Raw genomic sequence first — 16,019 nt, forward strand, 5'->3', positions numbered from 1 at the left:
CATTTAAAATCTCACCCATCTCTTCTTGTTAGATCATTGTGTTAATGGAGCCACACTTTGCCTTCTTCAGAAACCAGCTAAACTGGATCTCTTCATGATTTCAGACTCTTAGTATTGATCTCATAATTGCATACTGCTAAATTGGTGTCTGACTGTTGCACTATATTGTTAACTACTTGAGGTCAGGGTCGGTTATCTCTACTTTATCTTTGTAGCTTTCAGACTGTGCAGCAGACACTGGGTAGGCACTCAATGGAGAATAAATAAACGCTGCTGGTCCTGAGAAACACTAGTGAGAAATTAGCATGGATCCATCAGGAATAGTGGAAAAAGGATTTACAAATATCACCTTATAAAGGAAAGACGACCTATTTTTAAGTAGCACTTTTTGTTTTTCTAAGTGCAGAAGTGAATACACGTGCAGTATAGAATTTTTTTCTTAAGTGGCGGCAAAGTTGACTCAAGGGAGTAAACGTGAAGAGCGGGAGAGACGCTGGCTCTGCAGCACTCGCTGGGCCGGGTAAATAGAAAAGGCAGTGCGCAAAGGTGAAAGTGCGCGCTGCGCCTGGGGAACAGCGTAGGATGTCATGGAAAGGTACAGGAGCCTAGAAACTCTGATTACTACCGAAAAACATAAAGTTAAATCATCTCTCATCTTTCTTGCATTATTCAAGCTTCCATTTCCATTTGCAGAGAATAGCTGTTATCTTTTTCTTTATAGGAGAAAGATTGGTTTCCCCTGCCTTCTCGGTCTTTTTGTGGTATCTAAATTTGAACTCTGTCCTTGACTCATACTGTTCATTCTATAATTTTAGATTGGGACCCATTTTTCTCTGCTTAATCTTCAGTTTGCTTTGGCTTTTACTGCTTTTTATTTCCCCTTGGAATGCTGAATCTTTGGAATGCTGAATCACCAGTTCTTGCTTCATCTCGGAGAACCGGCTCTCACAGCACTTTCACTCTGTGGAAATACACCCCAGGAAGTAAGATCAAATCTATAAGCCCGGTGACTTTAACTCAGGAGCATTTTACTCCTATTGATATCTTCATTTCTGGCTTTCTGTATTCTATTAAGTTTCTTGATGTCTATTTAAGGTAATATTTTTTGGCCATATCTGTCTAAAGCAACACTTTTTTTTATTAAAATGTGTGGCGATTTTAATCTGATAATGCACTACTTACTACATTTAAACATGATCCAAGCATTGACAGTAAGACATATCTCCACTTCAGACCCCCTCTTCTCAAGACAGAAGCCTTTAAGAAAGAGGAGAAAAAAAAAAAGCTATCTTCATGTGTCGCAATGGGAAAACTGGAATAGTGAGTCAGCAGAGCTGAGAATCTTCTCATGCCCTGTGCTTTCTAATTTAACTCTTTATTCTCAGGACCAACCTTGACAGTTATCCCCCCATCACTTTAATCTGGATTTAGGTATCATCATGTTTTGTTTTCTGAGGCAAGGTCTCATATGCAGTCCAGGCTGGCCAAAAACCTGTCTTCCTCTTACCTTAGCATCAGGAATGGCAGTATCACAGGCATGCACCACAGCACCTGGCAGTAATATTCCTTTTTGTGTTATTCAAAGCTCATACTAAACAGTGAGTTCTGGGTTACAAAAGAGGATTTGTTTTTTGCACTTGTCCATAAATAGCAAAGCATTTTAGTCAACATCTTACACATACAAAGTTATACGTCCCCATTTCTGCAGTATTTTTCTTCAGGTTTATTGTTTAACACAAACCAAAATTTCCCAGGGCTGGGACTTTCATTTTTGTTAATTATAGTGCATAAGTCCCCATGATCTACCATAACCAAATGCCATGGCCTAAGTGGCTAAAGAGAAATTTATTTTCTTACAGTTCTGGAAGCTGGAAGTCCAAATTCACAGTGCTGGCAGGGTTGGCCTCTGGCAAGCCTTTTCCTCCCGTTGTTGTAGAGTGCTTTCTCTGTCCTCACACGCCTCTCTGTTGTGTGCAAGGGTGAAAAGAGAACTCTCTGGAGTCTCTTCCTCTTATAAGGACTCTAGTCCCATAAGATAATGCCCGTATCCTTATAACCTCATGTAAGCATAATTACTTCTTTAGTGGCCCTGTTCCCAAATACAGTCACATGAAGTTTTGGCTTCAACATTTGAATTTTGGGGAGAGGCATTTCACTGCATAATACCCAATTATGTCATTGTTTGCTGCCTTGGAAATCATAATGCACAAAACAGTCACTGTGATACAGTGAAATTTCATTTGTTTGTTTGTTTTTGTTTTTCTTCCAGTACCAGGAATCAAACTCACAACCTTGCACTTGCCAGGCAGATACTGTACCACTGAGCTAAATCCCCAGCCCCTGATACAGTAAAATTGAACAAACTTTTTCTCTTCTTTCTTCCCATAGTCACAAGAAAAATTTAAATTTGATTTTCTAAAACCTTACTTTTTCCTTTGGTATTGAATTGCACCATTTATAGAGTGATGTTTATTTGATATGGAGTCATATGATCCATTATAAAATTTTCCCAAATTAATGATTAGGCTATTTTTAAAAAAATAAAAATTTAAAAAAATTTAAAAAAATAAAAATAAAAAAATTTTTAAAAATTAAAAAAATTTAAAAATGATTAGGCTATTTGATTGGTCTCAAATGTTATAAACTCTCCTATTTTCAGCCTAGTGTTATTTTAGAATTTAGGATGTTCTCCCTATTACTGAAATTCTGTGTATATGTCAATTGCAGTATTCAAATTTAAGGGCTGAGAATGTAGCTTTGTGATAGTGTACCTGCCTAGCATATGTAAAGCCAGCACCACAAAAAAAAAGGCAAATTTAAGAAAATGCCTACACACATAACTTGCTTGGGTTTAGTATTAATTGAATATTCTTATCTAGTTGGTTTTGGTTTTTTGTTTGTTTTGTTTTGTGTTTTTGAGACACGGTCACCGTTTAGGCTGGCCTTGAACTCACTATGGTACTCAGACTAGCCTCGAACTCACAGCACTACCACACTCATATTCTCATGAGCTGAATATTCTCATCTAAATGAAACTGTAATAAAGTAAAATTTATGCATCATTGAGATTATAAATAAAGTGAACTTTTAGATTTAATCTAGAAATGCCCTTTTAATCTGGTTTCAGATGTTTCAAGGTTACCATACCCTGTGCTTCATTTGTTAAGCTACAAAATCTAGCTTTTATTTGCATTGAAATAGAGGGGGTTTGAAAGAAAAATGAAGCAGATAAGCCAGGCATCATGGTGCACACCTGTAATGCCAAGCACTCTGGAGGCTGAGACAGGAGGATCATCACAAGTTCAAAGCCAGCCTAGACTGCACAGTGAGTTCAAGTCCAGCCTGACCTACACAGCAAGACTCTGTCTCAAAAAAAAATTTTTTTCCTGTGTATAAGGCATAACCACACTTTTTTTTCAAAGGTTCTCCAGGGAAGCTTGATGGAACTCAGTTCGAAACTGTTACTCTGGTATTATGCACTCTGCTCGGTCTGCCATAACACATAGTGTAGTCTGGGTCAGTGAAACAAAAGAGGTTTGCTTTCTCACAGTTCTAGAGACTAGAAGTCCAAGATTCTAGCAGACCCAATTTCTGGGGTTTATTGTTTTTTTGTGTGTGTGAAATAGGGTCTCACTATGTAGCTCAGGCTGGCCTTGAATTCACGCCTCCTGCCTCAGCCTCCTGGGTGCTGGAATTACAGGCTGGACTCAATATCTACATGTATTTTAACCTCTTATGGAGACATTGGGTCAATCCAAGCATTGAGTCACAGTGAGCTTAGCAGTGAGACATTCTGTGCTTTAGGGCAGGTATCCTCTGAACCATTTCTGTTCCTTTCCAGTTGGTGGTTGGTGTAGTGGAGATGCCATTTCCAGTGTTGAACGATACGATCCACAGACCAATGAGTGGCGAATGGTAGCTTCCATGAGCAAAAGACGGTGTGGAGTTGGGGTCAGTGTTCTCGATGACCTGTTATATGCAGTAGGAGGCCACGATGGATCTTCCTATCTGAACAGTGTTGAAAGGTAAGGTTAACTTGAATTTTTTTCTCTTTTATTCCTATGGTTTCATTTGAAATGTTAATAGGAAACAGATGTGATTTCTTTAATATTATGTGTATTGCATCAGTTGGCATCTTAGATCACTTAGCATGATGATCTGTAGATCCTTTACGATCTAACATCTGCCCACTTTTTTCTAGCCTCTGTCCCATTGGGCCACCGCCATTCCATAAACATGCTGCCTCAGACCCAACAGATTGCTTGCGATTCTTTGGACATGCTATCTCCCTTCATAACCCTCTTCTATATATGTGCGCGTACTGTTCTTTCTTCCCTGAAGTATCTTTGCTCCTTTAAGACCCAGATGTTACTTCCCCCATGAGCCCTTCTCTGGCTGTAGAGATGAGTTCATTACTCATTCCTCTGCTCTTTCGTAATTTTGAACATGCTGCTACATATCCCACTGTAACGTTTGCTGATCTGTTTCCTCCCAAAGTGTCTGTCACAGTGCTGGAAACATTGGAAACCCACAGTGACTGATGTTTTAGTGGCTTCTTTTTCTCACACACCCTTTTTCATTCAACTGTATTGATGTACAATGATTCTTTCATTCTGTGCAACCCTGTGGCATATCAATTTCTTTTTTTCTTTTTTTTTTGTCTTTTTGAGACAAGGTTTCATTCTGCAGTTCAGGCTGGCCTTGAACTCACAGCGATCCTCCCTACCTCAGCCTCCCAAGTGCTGGGATCATAGGCATGCACCACCATGCCCAGCTTCAATTTCTAGATATATAGATAGTATAGCTGGGGGGAAAAAAAAAAAAACAAGGATCAGTTCCATAAAGAGGGGAGGAGAGGTTTGGCATGGAAGAACTCTTAAAGGTAAAATGAATCAGAGTAGCAGTGACTAAATATTTGTAACTTATCAATTAAACCTATATATCAAAATAGTAGAATGCAACTAAGGGGGTTCAGAGGCAAGTATTTATGAATGTTAACTTACATGTATTTATGTAACGTATGCAGTAAAAAATGAGCCAGGCATGGTGGCACGTGCCTGTAGTCTCAGCACTCTAGGGGCTGAGGCAGGAGGATCACTGCAAGTTCATGGCCACGGTGGGGCTACATAGTGAATTCAAGGGCAGCCTGAATTACACAACAAGATCTTATCTCAGAAAAAAGATGAAAAATGACAAAAATTGACTCAGCTACCCAAAAAAAAGCAATCTTGATACTTTTTGTTTTTGTATTGTTGGGAATTGAAGGAAGAACCTTGTGCAAGCTAGGCAAACACTCTACCCCGAGCTAAACTCTCAGGCTGACAAGTACTATTTTTAATAGCAAAATATCAGAATGGCCTAAAGATATATCAATAGGAATATGATTAAATAATGTATGGCACATACAATATAATAAAATAGTTCCAAGGAAGGGGCTCTACTAGCATAAATAGATCTCAAAAATATATTGAAAGAAAAAAACAGTATCTGCTGTGAAGTACTATTTATATAAAGAAAACATGCTTACGTATACAGAAGTATGTCTGTGGGTTCATCATATGTAGCTATTTAAAGGTATTTTTACTGAAAAGTCTGGAGAGGTGTATGCCAGATCCAAATAGGAAGAATTTCACATGGACTTTAATCAATAACATTCTTATTTCTTTAAAAGGAAAATATATAATTTAAGTAAAAATGAATTTCAAAAAATAAAAATATACATTATACTTTTATATATTTTAGTTATTAACCCATACTTTGGAGAAGGAATATAGATTATGTAGATCCTTTGATTTGAAATATGTGGACATAGCCAAGCTTCATTATGTAATACTGACTCAGCCCTTGATGTGTTCTTTGCAGATATGACCCCAAGACAAACCAATGGAGCAGCGACGTGGCCCCCACAAGCACCTGCAGGACGAGCGTCGGTGTGGCCGTGCTCGGTGGCTTTCTCTACGCTGTGGGGGGCCAAGATGGTGTATCTTGCCTCAACATTGTTGAGAGGTGAATTTTTTAAAAATCATTGTTAGGTTGTCTTGCTTACTTTTCTCTGATTGCTAAGACAAAATACCCAACACCCAAAATTAAGGAAGGAAAGGTTTATTTAGCTCACAGTTTGTGGAGGTTTCAGTCCATACTCAGCTGGCTCAAAGGCAGGGTGGCACATGGCAGAGGGCAACAGTTCATGGTCACAGAAAACAGCAAAAGCAACAAAAGCAAAAATGGGAGGAGTGGCTGCAAGTAGCCTGTTTCCCTCCTTACACTGTATGTAAACTATCCACCCCAAGGCTGATGTAGCACTCACACCCATAATCCCAGCATTGGACCATGAGTAATGATAAACTCTAGAATCCTGCCCCATGACTGCATGAGGCTTTGCGAGGACATCTAGACACAAAGCACAACATAGGTCTTCTTGTTTGTTTGTTTATAAAAGAAGAAAAGACATGTAGGGCTCTATAAAAGAAACAATTACAGCTGAGTTTGTGACATTGGGGGATCCACTATTCAGCAGATTTCTCTATAGGCTTTCAGGAAAAAAGTTTTTTAATTTTAAAATCTAAACAGATGAAAGATATAAGAAAGATATTTTTCATTAATTTCTTATCTGCTTTTGTATTTTTTTCCTCAACACATTAATTATACAGATTAATTGGTTTCACTATGACATTTCCTTATATGCATATATTTTGTAATTTATATATATTTATGGTGAACCATACAATGTTTTGAAGTATATCTGCCTTATAGAATGGCTAAGTCAAGCTAATTAACATATATATTACCTCACATACCATTTTCTGTGGTGAATACTCTTAAACTCTATTTTCATAGCAATTTCTAAGTGTAAAATTTATTGTTATTAACTGTAGTCACCATGTTGTGCATTAGCACTTATTCCTGAAATTTTAGCCCAGCATTTGGTAGGCTGAGGCAGGAGGATTGTCACAAGTTCAAGGCCAGCCTAGGCTTCATAGTAAGTTCAAGACCAGTACAAACTATACAGCAAGACCCTGTCTCAAAAAAAAAAAAAACCCTGTGTCTTAAAAAAAAAAGTTTTATATCCTTTGATTAGCATCTAATCCTCTCAACCTCCCACCCACCCTCTGGAGAGCAGACCGAATTCTACTGTCTATTTGTAGCTCTCTTCTGGGTTTCACATAGGAGGAAGATGATACAGTATTTGTTTTTCTGTGCCTGACCTACTTCACTTGCCCCAACGTCCTCCAGGTCCATGCATGTTGTCACAAATATGATTTCTGTCTTTTTAAGCCTGAGTATTATTTGTGTGTGTGTACACAAATCCCACACTTTTTTAACTATGGCAAATCTGTGTCATCAGGGTATCAAGTGTGAGTCAGACCATATAGAAAGGGCTTCCTATAGTGAGAACATGCATTCAGCCCGGCTTCTGCCCCGCAGGTACGATCCGAAGGAGAACAAGTGGACGCGGGTGGCATCTATGAGTACCAGGAGACTAGGCGTGGCCGTGGCTGTGTTGGGAGGGTTCTTATATGCTGTAGGTGGCTCTGACGGGACGTCTCCACTCAACACAGGTTTGTTCCCTCCAAAGACAGTCTATTTCCCAAAAGGAGCACATTTTCCTGAGCAGATGCTGCCTATAAAAAGTCCAGGTTATCCTATATTTTATTTTAAAAATGTTTTATTTTCCCTCACAGTTCCTGCAGCCATGTTCTAGTACATTCCCAAAATGTTTCTTTCTTCCTCTGCTTTACCAGCTGCTGGAAATGGGCAATGAACAAAAGGAGTTCTTTCAGGGTGTAGCTCTATTCTGTTGTATCACTACCTCGCCTCCAAAAGGAAAAAAGATTATAATTAAGAATAAATAAAACCTTAGAACTAGAAAGCGGTTTGTTAACCCTTTTATCCCGAGATGAGTGTTTTTGCCTAAGATACTGTCAGTATAGCATCCCCATCCGATTCACCGTCGCATGAATCACGTCATCTGTCTCCTCTTAGACGGCTTAAACTGCACTAGGCTATAGGCGAGCGCGTGTAGGAGAGGACAGAATCGTCTGGTGAGTGATACCTTTTAACATTACACAGTAGGCTAATTCCTGCATTTGAAAGGAGCGTGAAGCGGAGGGGTTTGTATGCTTTAGCCACACAGCCGAAACCGGAACTCAAGCGCCTTGACTCCAGCACATGCGCTTTCCACCATAACACCCCGGACCTGGAAGAAGCAGGTCCCCGATGAGAGCATCTGTGATATTTCCCAAGGGTGCACACGTCCGCAGAAGCACGAATCAGATTGCTTATTGGAAATGTGTATTGTCACAATGGCTATGAAGAAAACTAGAGTAGGGGCGCGCTGGTCGAATGGTCACTCACCGGCGCTTCTCTTCCCCGCAGTGGAGCGCTACAATCCTCAGGAAAACAGATGGCACACCATCGCCCCGATGGGGACGCGGCGGAAACACCTGGGCTGCGCCGTGTACCAGGACATGATCTACGCCGTGGGAGGGAGAGATGACACCACAGAGCTCAGCAGTGCGGAGAGGTACAACCCCAGGACGAACCAGTGGTCTCCCGTGGTGGCCATGACGTCCCGGCGCAGTGGAGTAAGTGCCTGCTGCAGAGAGCTCTGAGCGGTGAAAGCCAAGCTGGCAGACCTCGGGTCTCTAAGATACGGCCTGAGACAGGGGTGAACACTAGTGCCTACCTGTTTTCTTTTTCAGGTGTTTCATTTGATGCTGTTGGGATGTTTTTAGGCTAAAACTTCCTGCTAGTTTGGTCTGTTTCTTTTGTGTGTGTTTTGTTCTGGTTTGTTTTGTTTTTTTGAGGCAGGGTCTTGCTGTATAGTTATATATGCCTGGCTCTGGCTACTTGCATTGTTTTATTTTGTTTTGTCTCATTTCATTCCATTAAATGGGTCATTTAGCAACTCAGCAAGACCCTGTCTCAAATAAATAACTAAAAAAAGGATTAGGGATGTAGTTCAATGTAAAGGCCCTGGGTTCCAGCCCTAATATTTAAAAAAAAGAAGAAGAAGAAAATTGTGGGGCTGGGGATTTAGCTCAGCGGCACAGTGTCTGCCTGGCAAGGGCGAGGTCATGAGTTCGATTCCCTGTACCAGAAAATTTAAAAAAAAAAATTGTATTGCTTTTTAACTCCAACCTTATATCCATTTATTTGTTTAGTCTTTTTGAGACAGGGTCTCACTATGCAGTTCAGGCTGGCCTTGAGCTCACTTTGTAACCCAGGCTGGTCTTGAACTTGCAAGGATCCTCCTGCCTCAGCCTCCTGAGTGCTGTGATTACAGGCATACGCCACAATGCCCAGCCAATAGAAGGCTTTATTTTGGTAACAGGAATGGAACGCAGGCACTTGAGCAGCTGAGCTATATCCCCAGCCCTTATATCCATTTATATCTTTAATTAGATAATTCATTTTTTATAATTCACCTTGTTTCACTTTCTTCTCTGAAAGGCATCTCCCTGTGTTGCTCACTGCCTTATCTACCTTTGTATCTGTTAGAGTTGAGTGTACCTATATAACACTACTAGTAATATTCCAAGTAGTTTGGCTGCTGATATAAATATGTAGACAAAAACATACCTGGCCCCACTGCCATTCTCCCCCAGACAGTTGGAGCCTGTCCCTTCTGAAGGACATGCCAGATCTACCTGACCTGGGCCATGTTCCCGCGAGTGTCACCTGTTGGCTTGCCTGGGCCACACTGAGTGGGGAGGAATTGTCTTAGGTTGCATAAAAATATACACTATAATTAATATAAGTAAGTAACAAAACATTCCTTATTTTACAAGTAACTTATTGAATTACTTTATACAATAACATGGCAAGTAGCGGTGCCTGCCGCCCTCCAAGGCACACGCGGGAGGGTGGACTGCACTGCCGCAGGCTGCGGTCACTTGCCAAGTTGCATGAGCTCCCGACTGCTTTTGTGGCGCCATGGGAGGCAGAGTTAGCGCCCTGCTGCACCCGCCCCACACGGCCCAGGCTTGAGCACCACAAAGACACGGGCGAGCCCTAAAAGATGTGCAGTGATGACCTTACCAGTTTATGATCTGTGGACGCTCATTCCTGGCTGTTCCGGGCATAGGCCGGGCTACACTGTGACCAAAGGGCCTTCCCGGGTGGAGGACTCCGTTCTGCCATCCTGGAACATTCGCTCAGCGAAACGGAATGCACTCACCACAGAGCACCGCAGGCGGCCCTCAGTGCAGACGCCTCCCCAACAGGAAGCAGCAGCGAGCAGTGACCGAAGTCCCTACGTCCCTGTAACCGCAGAAGAAAAGGGGTCAGGTTTGCGCAAATCAAGGCACACCACTGAAAGGCTGTCTGGTTAATAATATCCCTTAGTTATTGCGGGCTGACGAGGTCCGCAATCCCCTGAAGGAGTGTATGGCGAAGGCTAAATAAAAAGAGGCAAATGGAATGATTTCAGGGCTCCAGGAGGACCAAAGCCTCTCACAGAATTCAACATTCTGTCAGGGCTAAGACCGAGACTTTCTCTGGGTGGCCCGCATTTATTTGGTTATCAGAAGAAGGGAGGGAAGTACTCAAGAAGGGCAGAACCACTCAAGGACTTGTCCAAGTAAGGTATTAAATTAATCCTCAGTAAGGATTAAATTAATCCTCCCAGGAGTGAGATGCCTGAGGCTATAGTCTTTATCTAGTTGAAATCGGATCCCCATGTCCTTCCTGTGATCTTGTCTTATCCTTTGAGGCTTTCTGGCTTCATCATCACTACAGGTTTTAGTAGGGATTAGGGACTTACAGAGGTTCACTTACTATGAGTCTGACATTTCCAGATAAGGAGCCTAGGCCTTGGGTGGATTCATAAGTGAACATGAAAAGCCAGTTGATTAATTTAAGTCCTGCTCAGGTCTGCTTCCTAGTGGTCTCCGTCAGCAGGTGGCAGCAGTCAGAGCACTCACAGTCTGCAGCTAACAGCTTCTTAGTGACATCCCTGTTATTTTCACTGCTACATCCTGCTGGTTATATTTTCACTCAGCGAGTATTCATTAAAGCAAGCAAAAGTGAGTGAGACATAGTTGGTCTCAGGACCCCGCTTCAGCGGAGCAGTCTGAGGCGCTTGCAGCTGACTGGGAAAGCAGGCAGAAGAACGGCTGGAAGCCGCTGGAAGCAGCGAGGAGCCGAGCAGAGCCTCGCGCATCCACTGGGTTGTGAAGGAAGAATAAGGTTTTCTGGAAGAGGGACGAAAAACACTCGCCAGTCAACCAGGAACAAATGCTGCTGAGGCTGTGGGGGGAAGAGAGCCCTTCTCCACTGTTGGTGGCAATGTAAATTGGTATAATCTGTGTGGAAATCAGTGTGGAGATTCCTCAACAAACTAAAACTAGAGGTTCCATTTGATCCAACTATTCCCCCACTTGGTATCTTCCTGAAAGAGTTAAAAGCATCATACCACAGTGATATATGCACACCCATGTTTATAGTGGTGCAGTTTGTAACAGCTGAATCTTGGGAACAACCCAAATACCCATCAACTGATGAATGAACAAAAAAGATGGGGTTTTTATATACAATGGAGTACTATACTGTCAAAAAGAAGGTTTTTTACAAAACAAAGCTTTTGTAAATGGGGAAGGGAAGAAGAGTTAAAAGGAGAACAGGGGATTAGGGGAAGAAAGAATCAAGATGTATCATGAGCTGGGCATGATGCCACATGCCTGTAATCCCAGCACTTGGGAGGCTGAGGCAGGAGGAGTGCCACAACTTGAAGACCAGCCTGGGCTACATAGTGAGTTCAAGATCAGCCTGAATAACAAAGCAAAATCCTGTCTCAAAAAAAAAAAACCTATCATATATGGGTACAAATTCCCAATGATGAATTTGATCATTATAAAGTATACCAATAAAATTAATTTTGAAAACACCACCAGGGAACAACATGTAAAAGGTATGGAAGTGTGAAAAATGTACGTATCTGGAGTCCGGCATTGAATGCAGTATTACTGCGGTATTAGGAGCAGCAGGAGAAGGAAAGGGGCTGGGACAGAACGAGGGGGCTCGGTGGGGAGACCTGGGACAATTTCGAAAGAGCCTGAATAACATGATAAGGGTTTTCAACTTTCCTTTAGGCTGGAGAGGGCTTAGAAAGTGTTAAAGAAGAGCGATAACTTGGCTACATTTGTATTTTTTAAAGCGCTTCAGTAGCGATTTTAAGAGTGGATTAGAGTGGGCAAACCCTAGAGGACACTAGAACCCGCTAGCTTAGTTCTGGGGGTCTTGCCCGCTTCTAGTGAAGAATGTTTTGGGCTCTGTGTACATATTGCGATTGGTTATGTAATTTTATGGTGCCCATAATTTCATATATCTTTGTTGTACCGATTTTCCTCTGTGTTCAAGTAAACCTGAATGTAAAAACCATAAAGAATTAAGGAACGTTATCTAGAAACCCATCCAGAATTCCCAGCACTGTACCTGGCCTCCTCAGCCGCAGCCATGTCTTGGTCCCGCAGGTTGGTCTGGCCGTGGTCAATGGACAGCTCATGGCAGTCGGAGGTTTTGATGGCACCACGTACTTGAAGACCATCGAAGTGTTTGACCCTGATGCCAATACATGGAGGTAACGTTAGTGGTGTCGCAGATCTCCTCGCTGTTAACTTGCAGTCAGGGCCCATGACGCCGTCACCGGAGCCCCGCATCAGGACTGGGAAGAGGGCTGTGCTACTACACATTTGATGGCTCACTTTGGCTTGATTGCTCTAAAGCGGCTGGTGTCTTCCAACATTCTCTTTGGTAACTGTCCGGCCTTAAAATTAGAGGTGGGAAGAAATGTTCTTTCTATTCCCGTCCTGTTCAGCTGAGGGTGCTTCGGCACTGAGGAAAAATGATCAACCTAAGGGAGTGAGACCTAGAGCCTCGGTCTGCCCCTCCCGATATGTCAGCGCACATTTTTGATGTTTTTGAGGGAAGCTTAAAACCAAGGGCAAATTTTCACTCATTTTTTTAAAGTAATATTTTATTGCATTTTAAAACCTATTTTTTTTCCCTTGAGCTTTTAATAATGTACTTTATGATTATTCTCTTTTGAAGTCTAGTAAATTATAACTGTCATTTTTGGTGAAGAAGCTACATCTTACTTAAAAGAGGTTAACTGTTAAACTTTATTTATACATTTAACTTTACATTGCTTTTAAATTCTTAATTCTCAGAGCTGGGGTTATGGTTCAGTGGTAGTCCGTGTGCCTGGAATGCATGAGGCCCTGAGTTCAGTCCCCAGCACCAGAAGGGCAAAAACAAAAAAGAAAAGAAAGCTTAAATGTCACCAGACATGGCGGCACATGCCTGTAATCCCAGCACTCTGAGAGGCTGAAGCAGGAGGATCACAAGTTTGAGCCTAGTCACACGGGGCAACTTAGTAATTTAGTAACACGCTGTCTCAAAGTAAAATTATTAAAAGGGATTGGGAATGTAACTCTGTGCAAAAGCCCCAGGTTCATATAAATTCACACAGAGGACTCTTCCACTTATTTAAATGTTCAAAACTTTTTTTTTTTTTTTTGGTACCGGGGAATCGAACTCATGACCTCAGGCTTGCCAGGCAAGCACTTATGCCACTGACCTATATCCCTGGCCCTAAATGTTTTTTTTTTGTTTTTTTTTTTTTTTTGGTTTTTCTCCGGTACCAGGAACCGAACTCACGACCTTGCGCTTGCCAGGCAGGCGCTTTTGCCGCTGAGCTAAATCCCCAGCCCCTCTGAGCTAAATCCCCAGCCCCTCTGAGCTAAATCCCCAGCCCCTCCTAAATGTTTAGAACTTTTATAAACCTAGCAAACTCCTCTTAAACCTTTGAATCTTTGTATGTAATCATTAGCCCTAAATCTTTACTCCATCACACATTTTATATTAGAGTCACAAGACTAATCTGACAGATGCTCTAAAATGCTAAATGCCCTTAACTGTTATACGAACTTACAATGGACTGTATTTCATACCTCTTCTAAATTAGTCCTCTGAGCCAGGGATATAGCTCAGCAGCACAAGCACCTGCCGTAGCACGCATAAGGTCCTGAGTTCCATTTCCAATACCAAAAAAATAAAATAGGTTAGTCTCCCAAGGAAATAGTTTTGCCTTCCAAGCAGTTAGTTGTTTCCTTCTCAATAAACTGGACTTACTAGCCTCCACAAAGACACCACGTCCGAGTGGCTGAGGGAGTACATCAGCCAGAGATTGTTCAGCCCCTGAGAGAGTTTTCTCGTGCCTTGGAGGCCAGTGAGCACTGCCTTAGTTACATCGAAAAGAAGCAGCCTCTGAGCCCATTCCCACTGGATCCCAGCGACACTTTCCAACTGCCTGTTTACTCAACTGTTTTTCTATTCTTCATCTCTGGGAAAACCCAACTCTTAGAGTATTTTTTTTTTTTTTTTGAGACAGGGTCTCGCTATGCAGTTCAAGCTGGACTTGAGCTCACTTTGTAGCCCAGGCTGGTCTCGAACTTGCAACAATCACCCTGCCTCAGCCTCCCAAGTGCTGGGATTACAGCCCAGCTTTAAAACCAGTTTTACCTCACTGCTGATTGAAGATCTAGTGTTGTTTTCCATGGAAGTCTTTCATACGACCCGGTTGCTATGACCTTGATTATATACCACAAACTCAACCCTGACTCTACTTAGACCTACTTTTGCTCCATACAGGACTAGAGGAAGCTGACAAGAACACATGCAAAACAAAGCCATAATAATAACTGAGGAAGTTTAGGAAGGGAAACTGTAGGTGGGAAAATCATATAGGCAGGGGCAAAATTAGACACAAAAATATAATTGTTTAACAGATACGTGATTTTTAGAAGCCAGTGTAGGTGTAAATTCCCATGATGCTCTTTACTCTTTAAACAGCCTCCCGTAAATGAGAGCTTTTTCCTCAGCGTCTGAAATAATTCTGATAATTACCAGTGCTCAAAGCTGGCTGCTAATCTTTGGAAGAATTATAGGAAGCTGAAAATACTAGTGATATAAAACATAGAAACATGTTGGATTAACCTCTTAGATATAGAAGAAGCAGTGCTTTTTCCAGTGAGAAAATCTAATTTTGTCTGTCTTTGCAGGTTATATGGCGGGATGAATTACCGTCGGCTAGGAGGTGGTGTCGGAGTTATTAAAATGACACATTGTGAATCCCATATATGGTGAACATATAGAAGACAGTCTTGTATGTGCTTCTCTGTATTCTGGAGAGCTTTGACTTTGAAGCTTTGTACAGTTTGAGAAAACATTAGAACAAATTTTATTCTTTGCTGGTGCCTCAACATATGGAAATACAAGTCTGATAACACTATTTTACCTGCAAGATGCCACCTTTGCACAGTAATTTTCAACTTTGTGCAGAAGAGTATTTATTTTTTGTTTTAATTTATCATAGTGTTTTGGTTTTGGGATTTTTTAGCTTGGGCTTTATTTTGTTTTTTACTTATCCTTTCTCCCACAAAAAAAAAAAAAAAAAGAGAGAAAAAAATCCAAGCATTGCTGGCATTGTGATACAATCCTGTAATGCCAATACTCGAGAAGAGGTTGAGGCAAGAGTTCAAGGCCAATTGACGGGCATGGTGGCACATGCACCAATCCCAGCACTTGGGAGACTGACAGAAGGCTGAGGCAGGAGGATCGTTGTGAGTTTGAGACCAGTCTGGTCTACAAAGTGGGCTCAAGGCCAGCCTGAACAGCATAGCAAGACCCTGTCTCAAAAAGACAAAAAAAAAAAAGAAAGTTCAAGGCCAGCCTCAGCTACATAGGGGATTTGAAGCCAGCTTGGACTATGTAGCGAGATCCTATCTCAAAAAAAAAAAAAAAAAAAATTCAAGCAAAACTTACTTTGTAAGGTATTGATTTAATTTTGAAAATACGATAAGGGCAGAAGGGCTATGTATAATCTGGTTAGTACTACTAGACACTCCATCCATGACTCTGCTACTATCAGGATTAGTGACACAGACGAGTATGAACAGTGTTTTAGCCGTTCATCATCCTTGCACTACACCAGAAGACTTGAAAATCTAAAGGAAAAA

The 16,019-nt window shown here is 41.6% G+C and overlaps 1 protein-coding gene across 1 annotated transcript in view; it reads left to right on the forward strand.

Moving 5' to 3' along the window:
- The window catches only part of Klhl20 (kelch-like family member 20), a 47,376-nt gene extending 31,779 nt beyond the window's left edge, over positions 1-15,597 (forward strand). Inside the window, exons 7-12 of the mRNA XM_005374872.2 lie at positions 3,842-4,025; positions 5,863-6,006; positions 7,426-7,559; positions 8,377-8,585; positions 12,474-12,580; positions 15,063-15,597. Of these exons, the coding sequence (XP_005374929.1) occupies positions 3,842-4,025; positions 5,863-6,006; positions 7,426-7,559; positions 8,377-8,585; positions 12,474-12,580; positions 15,063-15,147 (863 nt within the window). The 3' untranslated portion in view covers positions 15,148-15,597. The remainder of the gene's footprint in view (positions 1-3,841; positions 4,026-5,862; positions 6,007-7,425; positions 7,560-8,376; positions 8,586-12,473; positions 12,581-15,062) is intronic.
- The last annotated feature ends 422 nt before the right edge of the window (positions 15,598-16,019 follow it).

This window comes from Chinchilla lanigera, unplaced genomic scaffold, assembly GCF_000276665.1.
Source record: "Chinchilla lanigera isolate Chin_1 unplaced genomic scaffold, ChiLan1.0 scaffold00005, whole genome shotgun sequence".
NCBI classification, from domain to species: domain Eukaryota; kingdom Metazoa; phylum Chordata; class Mammalia; order Rodentia; family Chinchillidae; genus Chinchilla; species Chinchilla lanigera.